This window comes from Symphalangus syndactylus, chromosome 23 (assembly GCF_028878055.3).
Source record: "Symphalangus syndactylus isolate Jambi chromosome 23, NHGRI_mSymSyn1-v2.1_pri, whole genome shotgun sequence".
NCBI lineage: Eukaryota > Metazoa > Chordata > Mammalia > Primates > Hylobatidae > Symphalangus > Symphalangus syndactylus.
The window spans coordinates 45,368,842-45,391,101 of NC_072445.2; the positions used below are offsets into that span (position 1 = coordinate 45,368,842).

At 37.3% G+C, this 22,260-nt stretch overlaps 1 protein-coding gene across 5 annotated transcripts in view; it reads right to left on the bottom strand.

Annotated features, from left to right (window-relative positions):
* CARMIL1 (capping protein regulator and myosin 1 linker 1) overlaps nt 1-22,260 on the bottom strand; it is a 347,708-nt gene that overhangs the window by 144,709 nt on the left and 180,739 nt on the right. For all 5 annotated transcript variants that reach the window (XM_055264247.2, XM_055264246.2, XM_055264241.2 and 2 more), the window contains exons 9-11: nt 14,742-14,817; nt 9,492-9,580; nt 8,232-8,326 (exon numbers count right to left, since the gene is read on the bottom strand). In XM_055264247.2, the coding sequence (XP_055120222.2) occupies nt 8,232-8,326; nt 9,492-9,580; nt 14,742-14,817 (260 nt within the window). The remainder of the gene's footprint in view (nt 1-8,231; nt 8,327-9,491; nt 9,581-14,741; nt 14,818-22,260) is intronic.

Consider the following 22,260-nt stretch of genomic DNA (forward strand, 5'->3'; position numbering starts at 1 on the left):
AAAAGGAAACAAATAGTAATACAGATTTTCACCCAAATATTTCAATGATTACATTAAATATAAATTTATTAAATATAAATATTTAATTTAAATTTATATTATTTAAAAATATTATATAAATATAAAGACTCAAATTACAAGTCAAAGATGATTTATTTGAATAAAAATATTATATAAATATAAAGACTCAAATTACAAGTCAAAGATGATTTATTTGAATAAAAATATTAAATGTTTTCAAGAGATACACCTAGAGATATATGTATTCAGAAGTGAACGTAAAAGCATGAAAAAAGATATGCTACAAACACTAACCAAAAGAAATCTGACGTAGCTGCAATAAGACAATTTAAATTTTAAGAAGCATTACTAAAGATAAATGGAATATTTCATTAATTAAGAAGATACAATTACTCTAAATCTATGCTCTGATTAACATCTCTGAAAATATATAAAGTAAATCTGACAGTAACAAAAGGAAAATACACATATTATTACATAAACACATATGCCTATATAATAACGGAAGTTTTCTAACACACTTCTATTAGTAGCTAATAAATGAACAGAAAAAGTCGGTAAAGATATAGAGAATATCAAGATCATAATGAAAAAAGATATAACTGATATATTTAAAATGCTGTACCCAGTAACTATAGAATATATTTCTTCAAAGTCCACACTGAATATTTTCGAAAAGGAATCATATACCGAGCCATAAAGCAAGTTTCAACAAATAATAGAATGTTCCTTAGTACTGTGAATTCATACACAGAATATTTGTATGTTCTCTGTTACCACTACTGCAGTTAAAATAGGAATTATAACAATAAGATAATTAGAAAATCCTCAAATAATTATAACTTAAGCAATATATTTCTAAATAACAAAAGAGTCAAAAATCACAGTGGGAATTTTAAAAATATTTTGAGTTAAATCTAAAAACTATGGTATTAAAATCTTTGGGATCTAACAAGAGCCATGCCTAGAGAGAAATCAATAGACCTAAATACATATTTTAAGAAAGATGAAAAACTGGAAAATAATTATCTAATTATCCATCTCAAAAAAAAGCAAATTAATCCTCACTCACCTCTGTAAACAGAAGGAAGGAAAAAAATAAGAAAAAGGAAAGAATCCAATTAAATAGATAGCAGCCGTAAAAATAAGTACATTTAACAAAGTTGGTTCTTTAAAAATACTAACAAAATTAATAAACTCCAGAAAGACTGGTAAAATAAATAAATAAGAGAGATCAAATTATCAAAATCAAATGAAAAGAGAATGTAAAGATCCTACAGGCATTGAATTATAACTCGAGGGTATAAACAAATCTGTAAGTCAAAAAACTATCATTTTAATAGAAAGGAACAAATCCCGTATGAAAAACATGACAGACCAAAACTAATTTAAGAAGAATAATCTCAATAGTTCTCTATCTATTCAAGGAAACACATCTATTATTAAAAAATCTCTCCACAGAGAGAAGCGAAAGAAGCCAAACACAAAGGAGTACATAGGCAAAGAACAGGCAAAGCTCATCCATCATGAGAAAAGTCAGAATAGTAGTTATCTTTTCCAAGTGGTAGAGGACAGGGCTGGTAATCACTGGGGCAAACCACAAGGTAAGTCTGGAGAACACTGGGAACATTCTGCCTCTTGATCTTGGTAGTGGTTTCTGGGAGAAACAAAGGCCTCTTCTCTGTTAGAAAGCATAGAGATTGGAACACTATAGATGTCAGAGCATAGGTGAGTAAAAATTTTTACATTTCCACCAATTCCTATAGCTTTCCCGGAGAGTTCAGAAACACTAAGAAAAGTAAGTGAAAAAGCAAAAGACAATGAACTATTTCCATTTCAAAAATAAGGCTGAGAGGAAAAGACTTGGAACCAAGAATATAAGAATATAGGGATACTGGAAAAAATTGAGTCAATACTTCCAACTTTTAAATGCCCTAAAATCTAAATCTATGCCTTTTTACTCCCCCAAGATGGAGTCTCACTCTGTCACCCAGGCTGGAGTGCAATGGCGTGATCTCGGCTTACTGCAACCTCCTCCTCCCAGGTTCAAGGGAATCTCCTGCCTCAGCCTCCCGAGTAGCTGAGACTACAGGCGCGTGCCACCAAGCTCGGCTAATTTTTTGTATTTTTAGTAAAGATGAGGTTTCACCGTGTTAGCCAAGATGGTTTCGATCTCCTGACCTTGTGATCCGCCCGCCTTGGCCTCCCAAAGTGCTAGGATTACAGGCATGAGCCACTGCGCCTGGCCAATCTATGCCATTTTAAAAATATTGCTTTACCTGTTTAACCATAAAAATATCAATTATCTCATTTAATCCTTATAACATTCTTATTTGGTAGGTAACTTGTCCAAGAACACTTAGCTAGAAAGCTGTGAAGCCAGGAATTAAACCCATGTGTTTTGACTCCGGGACTCACTGATATACACTGAGACATGAAAGACCTAAAACACCAAGAAAAGTAAGCAGCAATCCTAGAATCTATAAGTCTCTTGTCTTATTTAGAAGATCAAATTAGAGCCACCACCAAATATCTGGGGAAAAATATGAGCATACTTCAGGTCAACAACAAACACTAGAGCTAGGATTCTAAATGGTGTCTAAACGAAATAATCGAATTTTGAATAAAGTGAGTGGAGGAGCCTAGCAACATAGTGAGACCACATCACTATAAAAAACATTTAAAAATTAGCCAGGTGTGGTAGCACACACCTGCAATCCCAGCTACTTGGGAGACTGAGTGGGGAGGATGGCTTGAGCCCAGGAAATCGAGGTTGCAGTGAGCCATTATTATACCACCGTACTCCAGCCTGGGCAACAGAGTGAGACCTTGTCTCAAAAAAAAAAAAAAAAAAAAAAAAGTGAGGAGAAGAAGTGAGGACAGACATTTCTGAAAAGGCTGAAATCACAAAAACTAAGGTAATTGGGACAGAGAAATAGAAAAAACAGAACACAGAATTTGTAATGCTTAGAGAAGTAAAGCATAAATGTACACACATATATTAGTATTAGAAAACTAAAACTAAAGTTTCCCCTAAACAATGTACTCTGACATTTTCTATTCTATTCCACTGCTTTAAAAAAAAAAAAAAAAAGCTTGTCATGAACTATTAAACTGATTTCATGGCCAGCTAATGGGTCTTGACCCACAGTCTAAAAAAACACTGTGTTAGATGAAGACCAAGAGCACGCTGGTGAACAGGCATGGCCTGGCAACAAGGACAAGAATGGTTTGTGTATGTGTGTGGTCTGTTCACCATCTTGTGTTGCTCTTGCAGAAAGAGAGCAGGAGGGCATCCAACATTTGAAGGATTACTCATACACATTATACCTCTGCTTACTAAGTCATACTCGAACCTCCTTTACCACAACCCCCTCAGCAATCAGAAGACTGCATGCCTGGTCCTCTATACATAGATGTGAAAATAACAGAGATTTGCTGCATCGACATTCATATCATACAACTCTTTGAGAGTTTCCAAATAAGTCCCTGAGTGGAAGGTTTAGGTACAAAACCACATTCCATTTGCTATCTAAATTCCTCACAATTCTTGGCCACTTAACTGTTAAGACCTTATCTCGCTTGTTTTTTTTGCTGTTGTTTGGTTTTGTTTTTGTTTTTTTTTTGAGACGGAATTTCTCTCACAGAATTTCTCTCGGTCGCCAGGCTGGAGTGCAGTGGCGCAATCTCGGCTCGCTGCAACCTCTGACTCCCTGATTCAAGCGATTCTCCTGCCTCAGCCTCTCGGGTAGCTGGGATTACAGGCGCACACCACCACACCCAGCTAATTTTTGTATTTTTAGTACAGATGGGGTTTCACCATATTGACAAGGATGGTCTCGATCTCCTGACCTCATGATCCGCTCGCCTCAGCCTCCCAAAGTGCTGGGATTACAGGCGTGAGCCACTGCGCCCAGGCCCTTGTATTTCTTTGAGCTTCCTTACAAATAATAGTCCTGGCTTAGTCTTTTTTATATCCTGTATAACTTAATTACGGACCTCTCATTCACCCTTTTTATTAGTTTCAAACACAAAATACCATCACTGAAAAGCTTGGGAACAAAAATTACTAAAAGTTTTTTCTAGATTGAAATTTCAATAAATATTTTACACTCAATTAGATTTCTTGTGGAATTTCCATCCATGAGCAGAAAAGCTACCGATCATCTTCAGGTATTTAGCCTGAATGAAAAGAATAAAGAATTTGTGTTCAGGAGGCTCATCCCCAAGAGTAAAGAAAGGTGGAGATATGAATGTTGGCAGTTGTCTGTGAGCACTGGCAAATACAGCAATGAATGAATTTAGAAGGGGCAGAAATGAGAAAAGTCTTGGTCTGCGAAAATATTTTCAGGAAGTCAAAATTTGAGGGTATGTGAGCAGAAACCACACAACAGACTTGGCAGGAACATTCAAGGCTATCCTTGGAATGATTCATGATGACAGCACTGGTGAATGGGATGCAGCTAGATAAAAAGACACAAAGTCACGTCTCAGAAGTAGGAAAGCAGAGGGAAAAAGCAGGCAAACATCATCTTTGAACACATGGTCTGACTCTATACAAAAGAAATCTCCCCAACTTCACCATAATTTTCAAGTGCAAATAAAAAAACTATACAAGAGAATTAAGATTGAATAAAATCAAATAAATCAAATTTTATTTAAAGAAAATATTTGTTGATTGTGGACAAAGTCTTACACTAGACGCTTTGCATCTTAGGAAAGAAGGAAGGGGAGACAGAAAATCCAGAAAGTGGGGATGAGAGGAAGCAAGGTGCTGACGCATGAGGGAAGAAATGTCCACCTCTAGTTCTCATGTGGGCAGAATGAAGTAAGTGCTATTATGGAAGTTTGCACGGGAGCTCCAAAGTGAGGGCAAGACAGAAGAAACTGCACCAGTGGTGACAAGTTGTCCAATGTGGCTGCACCTCAGAGAACCTGAAGTGGACAATGGGAGAGAAAACAAAGGGCCTCAAATTCATTCTTCCTCTTCCATCTCCCCAGACAATGTGCAGTGTTTTAGGTCTAGCTTCTTTCACTTAACAGTGTTTTTGAGGTTCATCGATGATGTGGCATGTGTCAGAATTCCATTCTCTTTTGAGTAGTATTCCAGTGCACATATTATATATACCACATTTTATGTAACCACTCTCCATTGATGAACATTTGGGTTGTTTCTACTTTTTGGCTATTATAACTAACACTTCTACAAACATTCATTCACAAGTCTCTGTGTGGACCTAAGTCTCCTTTCTCTTGGGTGATATAACTAGGAGTGGAATTGCTGGGTTATATGGCAGATTTGAGTTTAACTTTTTTTTTTTTTGAGACAGAGTCTTGCTCTGTCACCCAGGCTGGAGTGCAGTGGCGCCATCTCGGCTCACTGCAAGCTCCGCCTCCCCAGTCGCCATTCTCCTGCCTCAGCCTCCCAAGTAGCTGGGACTACAGGCGCCCGCCACCACGCCCAGCTAATTTTTTGTATTTTAGTAGAGACGGGGTTTCACAGTGTTAGTCAGGATGGTCTCGATCTCCTGACCTCGTGATCCGCCCACCTCGGCATCCCAAAGTGCTGGGATTACAGGCGTGAGCCACCGTGCCCAGCCGAGTTTAACTTTTTAAGAAACTGTCTAACATGTTTTGCATGTGGCTGTACCATTTTACACTCCCACCAGCAATGTAGGAGTTTCCATTTCTTCACATTCTTTCTAAGACTTATTTTGATTATTGCCACACTACTGCTTTTGAAATGGTACCTCACTGTGGTTTTAATTTGCACTTCTCTAAACACTGAGAAGTGTCCCCTTCCTGGTCCATCTGAACTCTGGATTTCATTTGCTTAAGAACCTTCCTCAAACAACTACCTCCCTCTGGAGATTTTTTCTTGTCTGTCAATAAATATGACTGAATCCCTCCCATTTTAAAAACAAAACCAAAAATAGCCCTCCTATCTATAAAACAGTCATCATCATGATTTCTACTTTGTCACATTCACCTCTCTGTAGTGTCTAATAGAGAAACATTTGTTTTTCCTAAGAATTGAGTATACCCTAGAGAAACTCCTATTCCAGTACTATGCATCCATTAACTTCAGCTTTGGCTTATTCTATGAGGGTGCTTTTTGCGTGATCTAGTTTTCTAATTCAGTCTCAACCTTCCTGTAGATTCACTACTATAGATGATGGCAAGTTACCCTGGAGATTTTTGCTTGAATACAACCTAGGTATCTTTGTCAGCACAAAATAATGACCATATTAAGGACAAAAAGAAAAACTGAACATCTATATCAGTATATTCAGCTCAGTTTAATAATTAATACTCAGCTGGGCGTGGTGGCTCACGCCTGTAATCCCAGCACTTTGGGAGGGCGAGGCGGGCGGATCACGAGGTCAGGAGTTCGAGACCAACCTGACTAACATGGTGAAACCCCATCTCTACTAAAAAAAAAAAAAAAAAAAAAAAAAAATTAGCTGGGCATGGTGGTGGGTGCCTGTAGTCCCAGCTACTTGGGAGGCTGAGGCAGAAGAATGGCATGAACCTAGGAGGCAGAGCTTGCAGTGAGCCAAGATCGCGCCACTGCACTCCAGCCTGGGCAACAAAGCAAGACTCCATCTCAAAAAAAAAAAAAAATTAATACTCATCAAATATAACATTGAAAGGTGAAAGGCCTTATTCAACAAACCTGGAAAATATTTGCAACAGAAAATGAAAACAAAATAGTCCCACTAGAGATAAACAAATTCCTTCTTAAACCTTGTCCATCAATGTTCCACTAAGAATTCAAATTCTCGAGTTTCCCTTTCTAAACCTACTGACTCCTCTCTCTACCCATGCAAACACTTTTAATAAAACATTCTGACTCTTTGTGAACTATAGTCCTTCATCCTTTCCCTATTCTCACACTCAAATCTTGTTTAAATATTAAAAGATAATAGTGGTAAAGAGAATTCTAAGATAGTCCCCAAGATTCTCACCCCCTGGTGTATATGCCCTGTGCAATTTCCTTGAATATGGGGGTGGGGAGCAGTAAATATACTGTTGACTCTTGAACAACATGGGTTTGAACTGCACTGGTCCACTTCTGTGTGGATTTTTCTCCACCTCTGCCACTGCTGACACAGCAAGATTAAGGCCTTCTTTTCTTCCTCCTTCTCCTCAGCCTAGTCAATGTGAAGATGACCAAGATAAAGACCTTTATGATGATCTACTTCCACTTAACGAATAGGAAATATATTTTCTCTTTCTTATGATTTTCTTAATAAAATTTTATTTTATTTAGCCTAAAGAATATATAATTTATAACATACAAAATACATGTTAGTCAACTTTTTATTGGCAAAGCTTCCAGTCAACAGTGCTATTAGTAGTTAAGTTTTGAGGGAGTCAAGTTACATGTGGATCTTTGATTGCTTGGGGTCAATGTCCCTAACTCTTGCACTGTTCAAGGGTCAACAGCAATGAGACATCACTACCATAATTAGGTTACCAATCACTTGACTTTGAGTTCATGAAAAACAGGGAAATTATCATGGGTGGGCCTGGTCCAGTCAGGGGAACTGTTTAAAAGAAACTAAAGCATCAGAGAGATGTACTCCAGCTGGCCTCACACACAAAGCAAACTGCTGTGCTGTGAGATAAGGGGGTCACATGGCAAGAACCCTTCTAGGAGCACAGCCTCTAGGAGCTGAGAGTGGTGCCCACTGACAGCTAGCAAGAAACTAGGGACCTCGAGCCTATAGCTCCAAGGAAATTAATTCCACCAACAACCAGTGAACTTAAGGAGGACTCCAGGTCACAGATGAGAGCACAACCCCTGCTGACAACTTGCCTTGTCTTGAGAGACAGACCCAGAGCACAGAACCCAGCTAACTCGTACCCAGACTCCTGAGCCAAGGACAGTATGAGATAATAAATTTATATCATTTTAAGCTGCCAAGTATGTGGTAATTCGTTATGCAGGACTATATAACTAACAAAATATATTAAAAATAATATCTTCCTTTCCTTTTGTTTCACTTCAAAAAAGGTTAAGCAGATCATACAATTTTAACATAAGCATTTATATGAAAGGTTGGAAAGAACTGGAAGCCAACAGGACCATCAACAGCACTTATAATTACAACTTAGCTTGACACAGCTCTTCAGGCATGGCTAAATTAAAATTCTCTAATCCTCTTACAGTTCTGGCATCAATGATAATGAGAACTCTGCAGTACCTCTATCCTCCAGTGGGTTGCCAGCAAGGTTAATTGTGTGGAGTCCTGAGTTGGGATTATGTGCTAGAGCACTGGCCAGTTTTTGTGCAAAATCTCTGCGTGTAAACAAAACAATAAAATTAAATAACAAAATGTGAAACCATTCAGACGAAACATTTAAAGCTTAGAACAGAGTAAAATCTAAATAGAGAACCCTCCCTTACAATATTAGTCTATATAGCATATATTTCTTAATACCCATTAACACCTCATTAGAGAATTTATAAAGCCACAGCCAGAAAATGATTCATTTTGATTGGCCAAAAGCAAAAAGAAAATATATAATTGCCCCTTTAAAGGCACTCTGTTGTGTGCTATTAATAGTACTTTCTGGCCCCTCCATAATTAAAAAAAAAAAATCCTGGATTGAACCTGCTTTTCATGAAAATTATAGTATTCACCACCTCTTATTTCTCATTCCATGCAATTGTGAATGCAAAACTGATTATACTAATTATTAAGTTTAAAGGTTACAATTGCTAGTGCTACATTTTGGCAAAAATTAAAACCACTGTTTTAGTTATGTTTAACTTCAAATAACGTACTAAGTGCTATGATTATGAAACTGTCAACCCTCCTCAGTTAGCAGTAAAATCTTTATTCTACTAGATTCTAACTCTTGTGCTCTTAACAGTAGGCTTAGGTAGTGACTACTAAACCACTAGATAAAGACTATGCAAGTGTTAACCTGAAAAGGGAGAAGAAATGACTAAAACTGATCAAAGCAAAGCAGTAAAGTCATATGAAATATGTTATCACTATGACCACCAGTAATGATAATAATAAAACCTACATATACCACCTACAGAGTAAAAGGCACTTTGCCAAGTACTTTAAATATATTAATTCATTTAACTTCGCAATTTTAATTCTATAGAATAGACATTATTATTATCCCCATTTTAAGAGTGAAAAGAATGAGGCACAGAAAGTGTAAACAACTTGTGCAAGGCCAGGAAGCATCTGGCTCAAGGAACTATGCTCTTAAAAACGATACTATGTACTCTCAAAAATATCAAGTGACAGAATATCAAGAGATGTTACCAAATTCTTAGCCTTCATGATGATGGCAATTATAGGGATTTTTTTTTCCCAGAAGGAAAAACATTGCTGTATATGTGATCGGCCCAATTAAAAAAAAAACAAACTATGAATTAATTAGAAGAGCAAATGGCACAGAGTTTTAAAGCAACATATTTATATATTCAGGAAAATACTCACGTTCTAAGTCCAGCATTTTCCAACACCAATTCTTCCAGTCGATTGGACCTACTCACCACCCTCAAGATCTGTTCACAGACATCAGTGGACTGTAACAGAAAACATTCTTTGACTATTCCATAACTCTAAAGAAGAAAAACTTTATTGTTATAAATCTATGCAATGCAAAGTTTTAATTAAGTAAAACATTCACTCATTCAATAAAACTTGAATGAGCATCTACTACTACGCACCATCATGATGAAGATCCTGGAAATACAATGATATAAAGGAGAAAGTCTCGGCCTTCAAGAGTGTGCCATCCAGCAGGGGAAACAGACAAGAAGAATGCTGTGGTCAGAGTTTGTGTCCCCACCCCCTCCTAAAATTCATAGTTAAAAACCTAATCCCCACTGTGATAGCATTAGCAATTAGGTACCTTTGGGAACTGACTAGGTCATGATGGTGGGGCCCTCATGAAGGAATTAGTGCTTTCGTAAAAGAGGCCCCAGAGAGCTATCTTGCCCCTTCCACTTAGTAAAGACAAGGCTAAAAGGCACCACCTGTGAACAAGAAAGTGTGCCCTCACCAGACACCAAGTCTGCTGGAGCCTTGATCTTGGACTTCTCTGCCTCAAGAACTGGAAAATAAACCTGTTATTTATAAGCTACCCAATCTATGGCACTTTGTTGTAGCAGCCTGAATGAAATAAGATAAAAATATACAATTATGATAAAATAATAAAAAGACCATTTTGGTAGTGCAATGCATACGTATAGGTGCACCTAATCCAGGCTCATGAAACTTAGAGGACTTCCCAAAGAAAGTGACGTTCAACATGGAGAGCTGAAGACTAAGTGTTAGTGATTATGATAATGATGTTGAAAATATCTTTGCGGAGTTCTCACCATGTGCCAGGCACTGAGTTAAGCCCTCTATGTGTATGTCATTATAAAACCATTAAAGATTATTATTCCATGTTCATAGATAAGAAAATTAAGGTTTAAAGAGGTCATAAACTTAAATAGGAAGGCTAAATAAGTACTTGATGAACGCTAACTGGTATTAGGATGTTCCTACTGGAACATAAATAGGATAAAGTGGGAAACAACCTAATAATAGGAAAAAGCTTAATAAATAATTGTCTCATGTTAATAAACATAAAATAAATTGTCTCATGTAATAAAAAATGTCAAAAAAACCATTATGTAGTTATATAACTATTATGCCTATATGTTAAACAAGATTACAACAATTAAAATGAGTAATATATAACAAAATTTTCAGGGGACAGTGAAAAATGAAGAGTTGTGCCCTGGTGGTAGAATTGTGCATTTTTTTCTTTATTAATGTTTTTATATTTATAACCTGCCTCATTCCAAAACTAATTTAAAGTGGTTCTTGACCTTAATATTACTTATACATTAAAAAGTCATTTTGACTTGTGCCTGTAATCCCAGAACTTTGGGAAACTGAGGAAGGCAGATTACTTGAGCTCAGGAGTTCAAGACCAGCCTTGGGAACATGGTGAAATTCCATGTCTACAAAATATACAAAAAGTAGTGGGGTGGGTTCCCAGACTGCGCACGCCTGCAGTCCCAGCTACTCAGGAGGGTAAGGTGGGAGGATCACTTGAGCCCAGGATGTCGAGGCTGCATTGAACCATCATGGCACCACTGCATCCCAGCCTGGGCCACAGAGTGAGACCCTGTTTCACACATGCACACACACACATACACACACACACACACACACAAAGTGATTTTAAAATTCTCCTTGCAACCCAGGGTATACTAAATACTTCATGATATTTAGAAAACAGAGTGAGAGAAAGAAGGCATGTTCTATGTGCCATGGCATATAATATCAAAGCACCTTTTCTTAAAATATCACATAAAAATATTACAGTACTTTGACATATCAGATCACAAATACCCAACTGGATTAACCATAATTGGAACACAGTCTGAATGTGGCACAAGTTCTCTAGCCAAGTATTTTTAAGAAAACCCAACTTGGATACACCCCAAGTCCTACAGCATGTAAGGCTCTCATAATTCTTATTTGCTGTTTGATTCCATTCTGTCTATAATGCCACTTTTACACTATTGCTGGGTTTCTAATGTGTCCCACTGATTTAGGAGGAAAGAGAAAAATTCCAGTTGACCTGATGCCTACAATTTACATTATGCTGACAGTGATGATATTCAAAATGGTGACACCCTTATCAGTATAATTCTTTATCTCACAATGTACATACAAAGGAATTGGTCTTATTCTGTGTTGTCATGATAAAAAGTGATTACTTAGATAATGTTTTTGCAGAGATTATCCTAATAACCAGAAATAATTCTTGGGATCATTACCATTTCTGGGCTACCTTGCAGTGCACCCAGAAAAGTAATTTACCATAATGCTTTGAAGATTTATAGCTCATTGGGGTATAAATAGTGTAATACAAATTTATTAAGGAAAATGTATGAAAGTGTCTCAAACTTTTCTTTAAAATGCCAGTAGGGGAGACATGTAACAAATCATTCATGATTAAATTAATTCTACTAATTTTTATTGAGTGCCAAGTACATTAAAAGCATCATTTTCTACAGGGATGAATATAAGGAAATGAAACTTTTAAAGGGAGACACACTCAAACCTAGCTACTAAGTATAATGTGATAATTCCAATAGTGTTATCCAAATGTCTACAGCACATGCATCAATTTAGGAAATTTTTTAAAAACTGGATACAGTGGCTCTCCAAGAGCTTGCATTCAGTTAAAAATGGAATGTACACAACAAAAACTAGAATCACTATAGAGTAATAAATGAACTATTGCAAATAAAATAATTTTTAAAAATGGAACTTTAGAACTGAAAGAAATGTATACATTATCTGGTCCCACCATGTCATTCCCTAAAGACTAAAAAAAGATGCTCACCAATTTGCCTGAGTTGCAAAACGGAAGAAGCTGAGCAAGACCCCAATTCTATTGTTTTTTTAATGAATCAAGAATGTTGGCCAAAAACATGGTCCTAATTGCATATTCAGTACCATTTTTTTAAAAAATCCTTGACTCAAATTAGAAATAGTGATTGCTAATTTGCTTCATAAGATCAATATAAAGTCATATTTTTCTTGTGGCACCTTAGCACAGGAGGCTTTTATTGGACTAGGAACAATCTTAACCCAGAGAGCTCATATAACTTGAGAAGCAGCCACTTATTTTTGCCCTTGCACTTCATGTTTACAAAATCCAAAGATGTGCTTCTTCACAGTGTTCTTTTCTTTGAACAAATCCAATGTTAGACAGTGCTTTGAGACTGCCCACTTCAGTACCAATCAAAAGGGAAAGTATCATTTCTTTTTAACTTTGGGTAAAAAACATCAAGAATTTAGTATTCTTTTTGAAGACCTGTAGAGTAATATCCACAAAGATCACTTCATTTTAAAATACCAAATATTAAAAATATATGCAAACTGTATTTTTGTGTTTAAATCTCAGTTAATAGAAAAGCGGCATGAGCAGTCCTCACATCCTGTCACTCCACTTCCTTCCATCCCAGGACACCTAAGAAAGCATACTAGCACTTACATGCTTTGTTTTGCCAGGACTGAAATGATTAGGTGCATATTTTATGTCCTAAACATCTAAAGCAGCTGAAAGGAGATGATACCTGGGAGGAATAATGACAGAATGGCAGCAGCAATTGCCTGGACACCTTCCTGTAACTACAGGTTGGGACAATCTCCAAAAGCGAGATATCCACAACCTTCTTGAAACCCTCTTGAGGTCCCATTTTGAAATTCACAAGCTTATGTAAATGTTTGAATGAGCCAGGAAAACTGACATGGTAGCAAACCATTGTTCTCTCTGATCCCACAATCCCTGGACTAATCTCCTTCTCATTCCTCCAATGGCTCCCCTTTCCCACCTGTACTCTTTGCTGGCTCAGTCCTGGAAATGGTCCCATCCCAGCAAGCAGCAAACAAGGGACTTCTATTCTTAGGTCTCCCATCATGGCTACCTGTCTGCTCCCTGAGGGCTCACCTGGCTCCAACTCATGCCAACCCTCACTCCATCATCACTGCTCAGACACAACTCTTGTTTGAATTATATAGTTCACATAATTCATACTCTCATATTTGTTCATTTCTCAATCTCTTTGATAAGTTATTAGACATCTAAGTATTAAACCAATTTTTATTAAATAGTTACTATGAGCCACACACTCTCATAGGCACTGGATAGAGATGAATAAGAAATGGTTCCAACTAGCTCACAATAACAGGTATGCAGAAAGCTGAGGCCCTGGAAGGTCAGGTAAGTTATCTAAGGTAACACAGCCTTGTAATAAAAATCAGAATCTGAAATCCAGGTTTCTGATTCCAAGTCCATGCATTTTCCTCTACCATATTGGCTCTTAAGGGACCCCAAATGAGTTTAGTCCATTTTGATACATATAATGTTTTAGGCCACCCCTACCCCAGGCAAATTCAGAGAACCAAGTCACCTGCCCACTAGCCAGTCTCAACCCTCCATGTCCCACAGATCCATGTCTCATTCCAAGTCTGATGTATTCACTATGAAAATCTTAACTCTGAAAGTTAGAGGCTTACACGTGAGAGTCTCCAGGAAAACATATAAATTCTTTCTTATCCCATAACAAACACCAGAGAGTTAATTTATGGATAAGCATCTGTCCATACGACTGATGTGAACTGGCAACAACCCCAACACAGCATCTTATTTCCACTAATAAAATATACCAAATATTTTTCTCCTTCATACCTTACAAAAACAGATTTCACTTTAATTTCATTTTGCTTTCATATAAATCTACCCCAAACCCCATCTTGAAAATCAACATTAACTATCATTACCCGACCAGGGGAACTCTACCTGTTAATGTTTTCCTAAATTCTTAGGAAGGGAAACTTTGTAGAGACAGAGTGTAAGATAGGAATAAAAAATCTGCTATTTGCAGCTGTGCAAATGTAACTTTAACAGTTTTTGCCAACTGAATCACTTTATACTAAAGGCTACAATAAATGTATTTTTTTGTTCATCTTCTTAAATTGCCTGAAACAGCTGAATACATGAGGAAATAGTTGGAAGCATCTCACAGTACAAATTTGACTAAATGTTACGCAAATCATTTAAAGGAAAATACCTCCTCAAGAAATAAAATGTATACAGCTTACAAGTACAGTAAAAAAAATTTTTTTTCACAATTATTGGGTTTTTGAAATCTTGCATGTTTGATTACTTACCAGTTTTAGATCCTTAGAGGACAGCTTTGTGAACCACTGATTATATTCCAGAGCAGCAATGATAGGTATTAGGTCCCTGGAAGCAGAAACAACAAAGTACATGAAAGTGCTCCTACAGTAGCTACACTGACACTTAATTTTTAATCCATGACATCCAAGTTCACCTGTTAATTACTATTATTCAGAAACACAACATCCAGTTGGCCACTAGACAACAACTAAGTTCTCAAAGACTGATCTTCAAAGTTCCCAAAAGTTGAAGTAAATTGCCTCTAGGGACTCTGTTTCCTACTTTCAAAGGAAAGAGGCTGGTATCAGAATTTGCTTGAAGAACCTCCTTGCTCTGACAGAAATCATACCTCTAAGTCTATACTAATAACAAGTCTTATTTCTTTAGACCTCTCCTTCATAAAATCTTTTTTTTTTTTTTTTTTTTTGAGACAGGGTCTCACTTTGTCACCCAAGGTGGAGTGCAATGATGTGATCATGGCTCACTGCAGCCTTGACGTCCCAACTCAGGTGATTCTCCCACCTCAGCCTCCCAAGTAGCTGGGACTACAGGCACGTGCCACCACGCCTGGCTAATTTTTGTATGGATGGGGTTTCCCCATGTTCCCCAGGCTAGTCTCAAACTCTTGGGCTCAAAGAAACCCATCCACCTTGGCCCCCACCCAAAGTGCTGAGATTACAGGCATAAGCCACAGTGCCTGGCCTCCTTCATAAATTCTTTAACCATCAATTATCTCATATAGTATTCTCTAATCAGAGGAGTTCATATTGCAAACTAGGTACTGCCTACCCTGACAGTAAGTGGCACTGGATGGATTCCCAATGCTTAGCAAGCATTTTGCAACCATTTGGTCTTTCTTTTTTTTTTTTTTTTTTTTTTTTTAGTTCTTAGTAGTGATTACATCCATAAGACAGCCCAGGTGCATTTTTGTCTTAGGCTTCCTATCAGCTCTTCGACCATGTAGTGAAGCTATTTGCGTGACGGTTCTGCCTCCATTCCAATTTTGCAGCCTAAGCTCCCACAACTCATCCCATGCTCAAGATAAAAAGCTGACAACTTGTTACTCATCTAACATGATGTGCAATTTCACATTCAGAATAATCTTTTACTGCTCTGTTCAGTTATGAAAATCAATGTGTCCTTAAATGCCACTATCACACATCCTCACCCCCTTAAGTCCTCTCCTGGTCAAACCCCACCTCCCTTTTTAGCATTTATTTATTCTATCTTATATTATAGTTTGTTGCTTTAAGTATCAGTCCCCTACCACCCCCAATTATTAAGTTCTTTGAAAACCAAGCCTTTGTCTACTTCAGTTTTTTAGCTTTATTGAGGTCATACCAGTTTTATACTCAGTGCAGGACAAGTAGCAGATACTCAGATTTTTTACTGAAATAGAAAAGAAAGGCAGAAGGTGGAAAGAGGTCTGAGAATCAACATTATCTCATAGCTCTGGGTGGCCCGGCCCTGCGCTTGGCACTCTACACAGACCAGTTCATTTAAATCTCAAAACAACCCCAGGAGTTACTGTTGTTTACGTCTTACAGATGAAGGAACAGATGTTCAGAAAATAAAGTGAAACTAGGCCAAAGGGACAGAACTACAGTCAGAATCCTGGCTCTGAAGCACCACATGTGTGCAGTTTCAATGGACATGCTTTAAAAAGATGAGATGAGTGCCCACAGGTAGTAGAAAAAAAAATCCATAGAAATAGGCAGGCTCATTCATGTGTTTCCACATGCCAGGTTTTCTACTGACAAGCCTCTTTACTAACTTTGCCTAAGTTTAAAATTTCTTTTACGTTTTAGATTAAAAAGGAGAACAACTCTTTCAATAGTTATTTTATGGTCTTCACTCTCTTCGTCCCCCTCCATTGACCACATGCTCTGTGCTCAGAACAAGTTCCTGTATCTCTCCCTATTGCCTAATTACAGGTTGTAGCTTCTCTAAGGGTGAATTCCATCTTATTACAGAGTCCCCAAAGCCCACGCTTAGAGTTCTCTTGTATATTTCAACATTCAGAACTACGGCAAAGCAGTCTCATCTTTTTTGTGGATTTAATGTCAAGGAGTGACCACACTTTGGAACCACTTTTTTGTGTATTCTGTTCTGTCACACGATCTGATTTGAAGTATAACTGGCTTTTGTCATAGATGAAGTCATTTTCAGGAACTGAAGGGCACATCATTTTATAGAATCACGAATGCAGTGGGTACAACAGCATCATCTCTACATATGACAATACTTAACATCAAAAATGCTTATGGTTCAATATTAAATTTTTAAGGTCTACAGCATTCTAAAGTGTACATCTGTGTGATATAATATATAATTGGGATTAATAAAATCTACATATATAAAAGATATAAATGCTAACAAATATAGACTTTTCTTAAAAAAAGAAAGAAATATAGCCAAATGTCATAAGGATACCTTGTCAGCATTAAAGGTGTTATTAATTTCTTCTAACAAAATTGTTTTAAATTGTTCTGTGATTCATATTCATGATCTATTTTACAGAATTAAATCTTCTATGGATGATATAAACAAAATTTTGCTCTAGAAAAAATTATTCATGAGGAGGATGGAGATTAAGCATATCGGCATGGTTTGCCTACCATGTTTCTCTAAATTGTGTTAATGCCTAGGCTTTTTATGTTAAAAAAACAATTAGAAGGAGACAATCACATATTATACTCAGCAGATATTTATTTAGTCCTTAGTACTAGGCAGGGTTATTAGGCTCTGAGAGCTAAGAGATGAAAAAGAAGTGTAGCTCTTACTCCTCTGTCGCACTCCACTGGTAAAGAAAAACCCCTACTCAACTATCTGTAATACAATGAGAGACGTGCTGAATAGGGAAAATGTTAAAAAACAAACAAACAAAAAGCCCTAAGAGCGCAGTAGGACAGCAAGTAATTCAGCCTGAAGTAAATAGGGAATGGCTCACCGGCTTAAAAGATCAGAAGGAAACCAACCAGCCAGGGAGACAGAGTATTTTAAGAAATTAGGAATAGCATGTACAATGGCACAGGAACCTGAGCATATCCAGCAATTCCATCCATTCTTATGTTCAACAAATGCTGGCCATCATGCATGAATCACTGGGCCTGATGCAAAAATGAACATAGAAGATGGTCCCTGCCCTGTAAGACTGATGGCCTGGCACAGCCTAGCAGGAGACTCAGGGAGGAAAAGCAGCTGTAACACAGTGAAACAAGCCCTAGTGAGGTAGGGGGAATACAAAATACTATGTGTGCATATAAAAGGGATGCTAATCAAGACAACCAAGTTGAGAAAGAGGATGTTACTGAGCCCTCAGAGATGAGGGAGTGGGATGAGACACATATTATAAGCAGAAGAAATAGGCAACAGAGTAAGGTATGGCTTAGTCTAAGAGTTCTTAGATCTCCGAAAAGCAAAATACAAAAATAAAAAAATTGATAAACTGGACTTTATTCAAAATTAAAAACTTTTGCTCTACAAAAGATGTTAAGAGAAGAAAAAGATAAGCCACATGCTGACAGAAAATATTTACAAATCGCATTTCTGAAAAGGGAATTGTATCCAAAATGCGTAAAGAACTATCAAAAATAAAAAACAATCACCCAATTTTTTTAAATGAGCAAAAGATCTAAACAGACACTTCACTAAATAAAATATATGTATAGGAAATAAGTACATGAAAGGATGCTCACAATTATTAGCATTAGAAAAATGCATTAAGGAAAAACCAAAAAGAGATGCATGGTTTAAAAAAGAGAAAAAAAAATTAAAAAAAAAAAAAACCTGACAATACCAATTGCTAATAAGGACCCAGAGCAATTGGAACTCTCAAATGGGGCCAATGAGGATGTAAAATGATACACTCAATGGGGAAAACAGTTTGACAGCATCTTATTAGGTTTAACAGATACTTGACATCTGATCCAGCAATTTCTAGGAAATTACCAAGAAAAATCAAAATTTATGTTCACATAATTATTTATTTTTAAGAGCTATGTTCATAATTACCAGAAACTAAAAACAACACAGATGTCCTTCAAACTACAGGACTGTCAAGGCTAGATTAGAAGAGGTAATAATACAGTTTCTACCCAGCTCTCTCTCTCATGGCAAGCTCACCCATGGAACCCAGCGCTGCCTTGCAGCAGACAGCCAGCATCAAGCACCAAACACGTGAATGAGGAACTCCTCATTGTGACTCCTGACTGTTCTTGCTGTGGCCATTAAGTTTGAGGGGCTTTGTTACATAGCAATAGATAACCAGAACACTTAGCACCTAGAAAGGAGGCTTGAAAGCTACACTTAAGAGGCATGACTTCATGCATGCAAGGTAGTCATAGAAAACTTTTGAACAGAAATGTTTCAGAAAGTTAATTTCTGCAATATCAGTGGGAGGTATCAGAGGCAAGGTAACAGTCTCTACAATGTAGACATGATGTATCAGAGATACGGGAGGAGTCTAAGGCAGAAGGTGGGTTCAGAGGCTAGAACAAGGGCCAATGCAGAACAGAAATTTTTTCCAAATTGATTTATAGATGTAATACAATGCCAATCAAAATAGGCATACTTTTGTGATAAAACTATAAAGGAACACAAAGATTACTGGGATCATTATTATAACCAGGTGGGGCAGGCGGAGAAGGAGGGAATGGTGATTGAAAATTGATATATATAAGTCTTTTAAGGAGAGGCAGTAGCCTATTTCTTGCGTTAAATGGTGGACATAGTGGTTAAATTTACAATGATTTCCATCCTGGTACATATCTGCATACTTTTCTCTAAGGAGACAAGTAAAAGGATGGCCTTAGCAGCATTACAGATAACAGACAATACACTAACCAAAATGTCTGACCAACATTCAGTAGAATGGATAAATTATGGAATGTTCATATATTAGAATATGAAATCGAAACAGAAGTTAATAAATCATAGCTACACATACCAACATGTAAAACCTCAATTTCTCAGATCCTTAATACCGCTCAGCCTGGCCGCAATATGCTGAGAATGAGGAGCTTACAGTGCAAGACCAAGTGCCTAGGAAGTACTTCAGCAAACGCTTTATGTAAGAGGCAAAGTCTAGTGTAGAGTGACATTCAGGACCCCTAGAATTCATTACTTTCTGGGCACCAAGCCACCATGACAGCCAGAACAAACATGAAGACCAAGGATCAGGGAGACTCAGGCCTGCATGGGACAAACAAGTTTGCATATAATAAAAAAATTATGGAATCAGTAATAATCAAGACTCTGATGAGGTCTCATTTTAATAGAAAATACAAAATACACAAGACAGTATGTAACGAATCTCATTTCTGAGAGTTCATTTTCCTGGATAGCTTTCTTAGGACACAGTAATAAGTGAGCACATAAACAGATCATGAATAAATATTTAATTTGACATCTGCATGGGCCTCCCTACTGCTGTGCTGATACCAAGTCATTGCAAAGGACTACCTGATTTTCCCTGGTGGAGTTTACGGCAGAACAGATCCTTTCTCGTGTTTTCACTAAGTGCTGATGCAATTAATTGATATAAGAGGAAAGGTTTCCAAACATCAGCCATTGCCATATTAACTGATTTCTCTTAGTTGGAAGTGGTAACAGCTTTTTACCATCACCAGTCCATGACATTCATTGTTCATCCCCCACTGTGTTTTGCTTCGACATCCTAAGAAACTCCTAATTATGATGTAACCTTTGATCTGAAAAGTAAAGTCAGCCTTAAAAGGAATTATAACAGTTGAGGGAACCCTCTCATGAGTCCTGGGAACATGGCAACATAGCATTCTCCTGTACATTTCCAAACATTATTTCTACCGTTTCCTTAAAATGGTAGAAAAACATCTTAAGACTACAAATCCTGAGGAGAAGGATCCAGTATTAACATCTTTTAGAGCCACGTGGCACAATCATTTCTTACATGACACTGAAGAGAGATGAGACAATTAATATTCACTAACCTTTTTCCTGATGTAAATTTACTATACATAGAGTTTTTTTGGTTTTGTTGTTAGTCTAATCACTGGTTGGGGAGTATAAAAAATGTTGGGATCCAGGCCAGGTATGGTGACTCACACCTGTAATCCCAGCACCTTGGGAAGCTGAGGCAGGTGGATAGCTTTTGCCCAAGAGTTCATGACCAGCTGGGCAACATGGTGAAATCCCGTCTTTACAAATAAATCATAAATAAAATGTAAAACATTAAAAATATAAAAATTAACCAGGCATGGTGGTGCATGCTTGTAGTCCCAGCTACTGAGAATGACGTGAGAAGATCAACTAAGCCCAGGAGGTCAAGGCTGGGTGATACAGCAAGACCTTGTCAAAAAAGAAGGAAGGAAGGGAGGAAGGGAGGAAGGAAGGAAGGAAGGGAGGAAGGAAGGGAGGAAGGAAGGAAGGGAGGAAGGGAGGAAGGAAGGAAGGAAGGGAGGAAGGAAGGAAGGGAGGGAAAGGAAAAGAAAAGAAAAGAAAGAGAAAGTTGGGATCCTTATTTCTATGTCAGTTGACACTTCAGAATAATCGAAACCTTCCCTTAAAACTCAAAAGAATCAAGTTTTTCTCTTATATCTTTCCAGAAGAAAAAGCCATCATAAAACTGATAAAATAAGAGCATCACAGAAAAAATGCATGAACTAGTCTCAGGAAATCCAAAATTTTCTGTAACATAAGGATTTTCTAACTTTTTCTTTTCAATTAAGAAAACTTGTCAAGTTAGATAATTGTTCATTTAAAAAAAAGGAAGACCTTTAAGCATATGAAAATAGCAAGCATTTATTTGAACATTTTTATGTACTAACACAAAGTACTTTAAATATACTTATCCATACAGTCTTCATAATTACCCCAGAAGAGAGGTATAATTATTAACCCCATTTTCAGATGAACACTCCAAAGGCATGGGGAAGTTTGATATATGCACGGTTAAAAAGCTAGTTGAGGCAGAGCCAGGATTCAAACCCAGCCAGTGTGACTCATGATCCCGTGTCTTAACCACTGTGCTGTCATCTCACTAATGACTCACTTGCCTTCCCTACCATCAAAAGAGTCTTCATACTCTACAGAGGAACACAGGATGGTATATCCACAGGTTTTCAGATCAAAGGATCGAAAACCCCTTCCATCGTAACCAATCATTTGGTTTCTGATTTTAAAGTTTTTTTTTTGGTTTTGAGACGGAGTCTCGCTCTATCACCCAGGCTGGAGTGCAGTGGTGGATCTTGGCTCACTGCAACCTCCGCCTCCCAATTCAAGCAATTCTCCTGCCTCAGCCTCCTGAGTAGCTGGGACTACAGGCATGTGCCACCACACCCAGCTAATTTTTTGTATTTTTAGTGGAGTATTAAGATGTATTCTGAAGTGACAATTGTACAGTCCTCTTTTTCTCTGAACATGAAAAATAAACTGCTAATATGTGGCGGCTGTTTTATAATAAAAAGTTAAAATGCAGAAACAAAGAAGTTGGCAAGCGATTGAGAGTCTAGATCTCTTGCCAAATTCTTT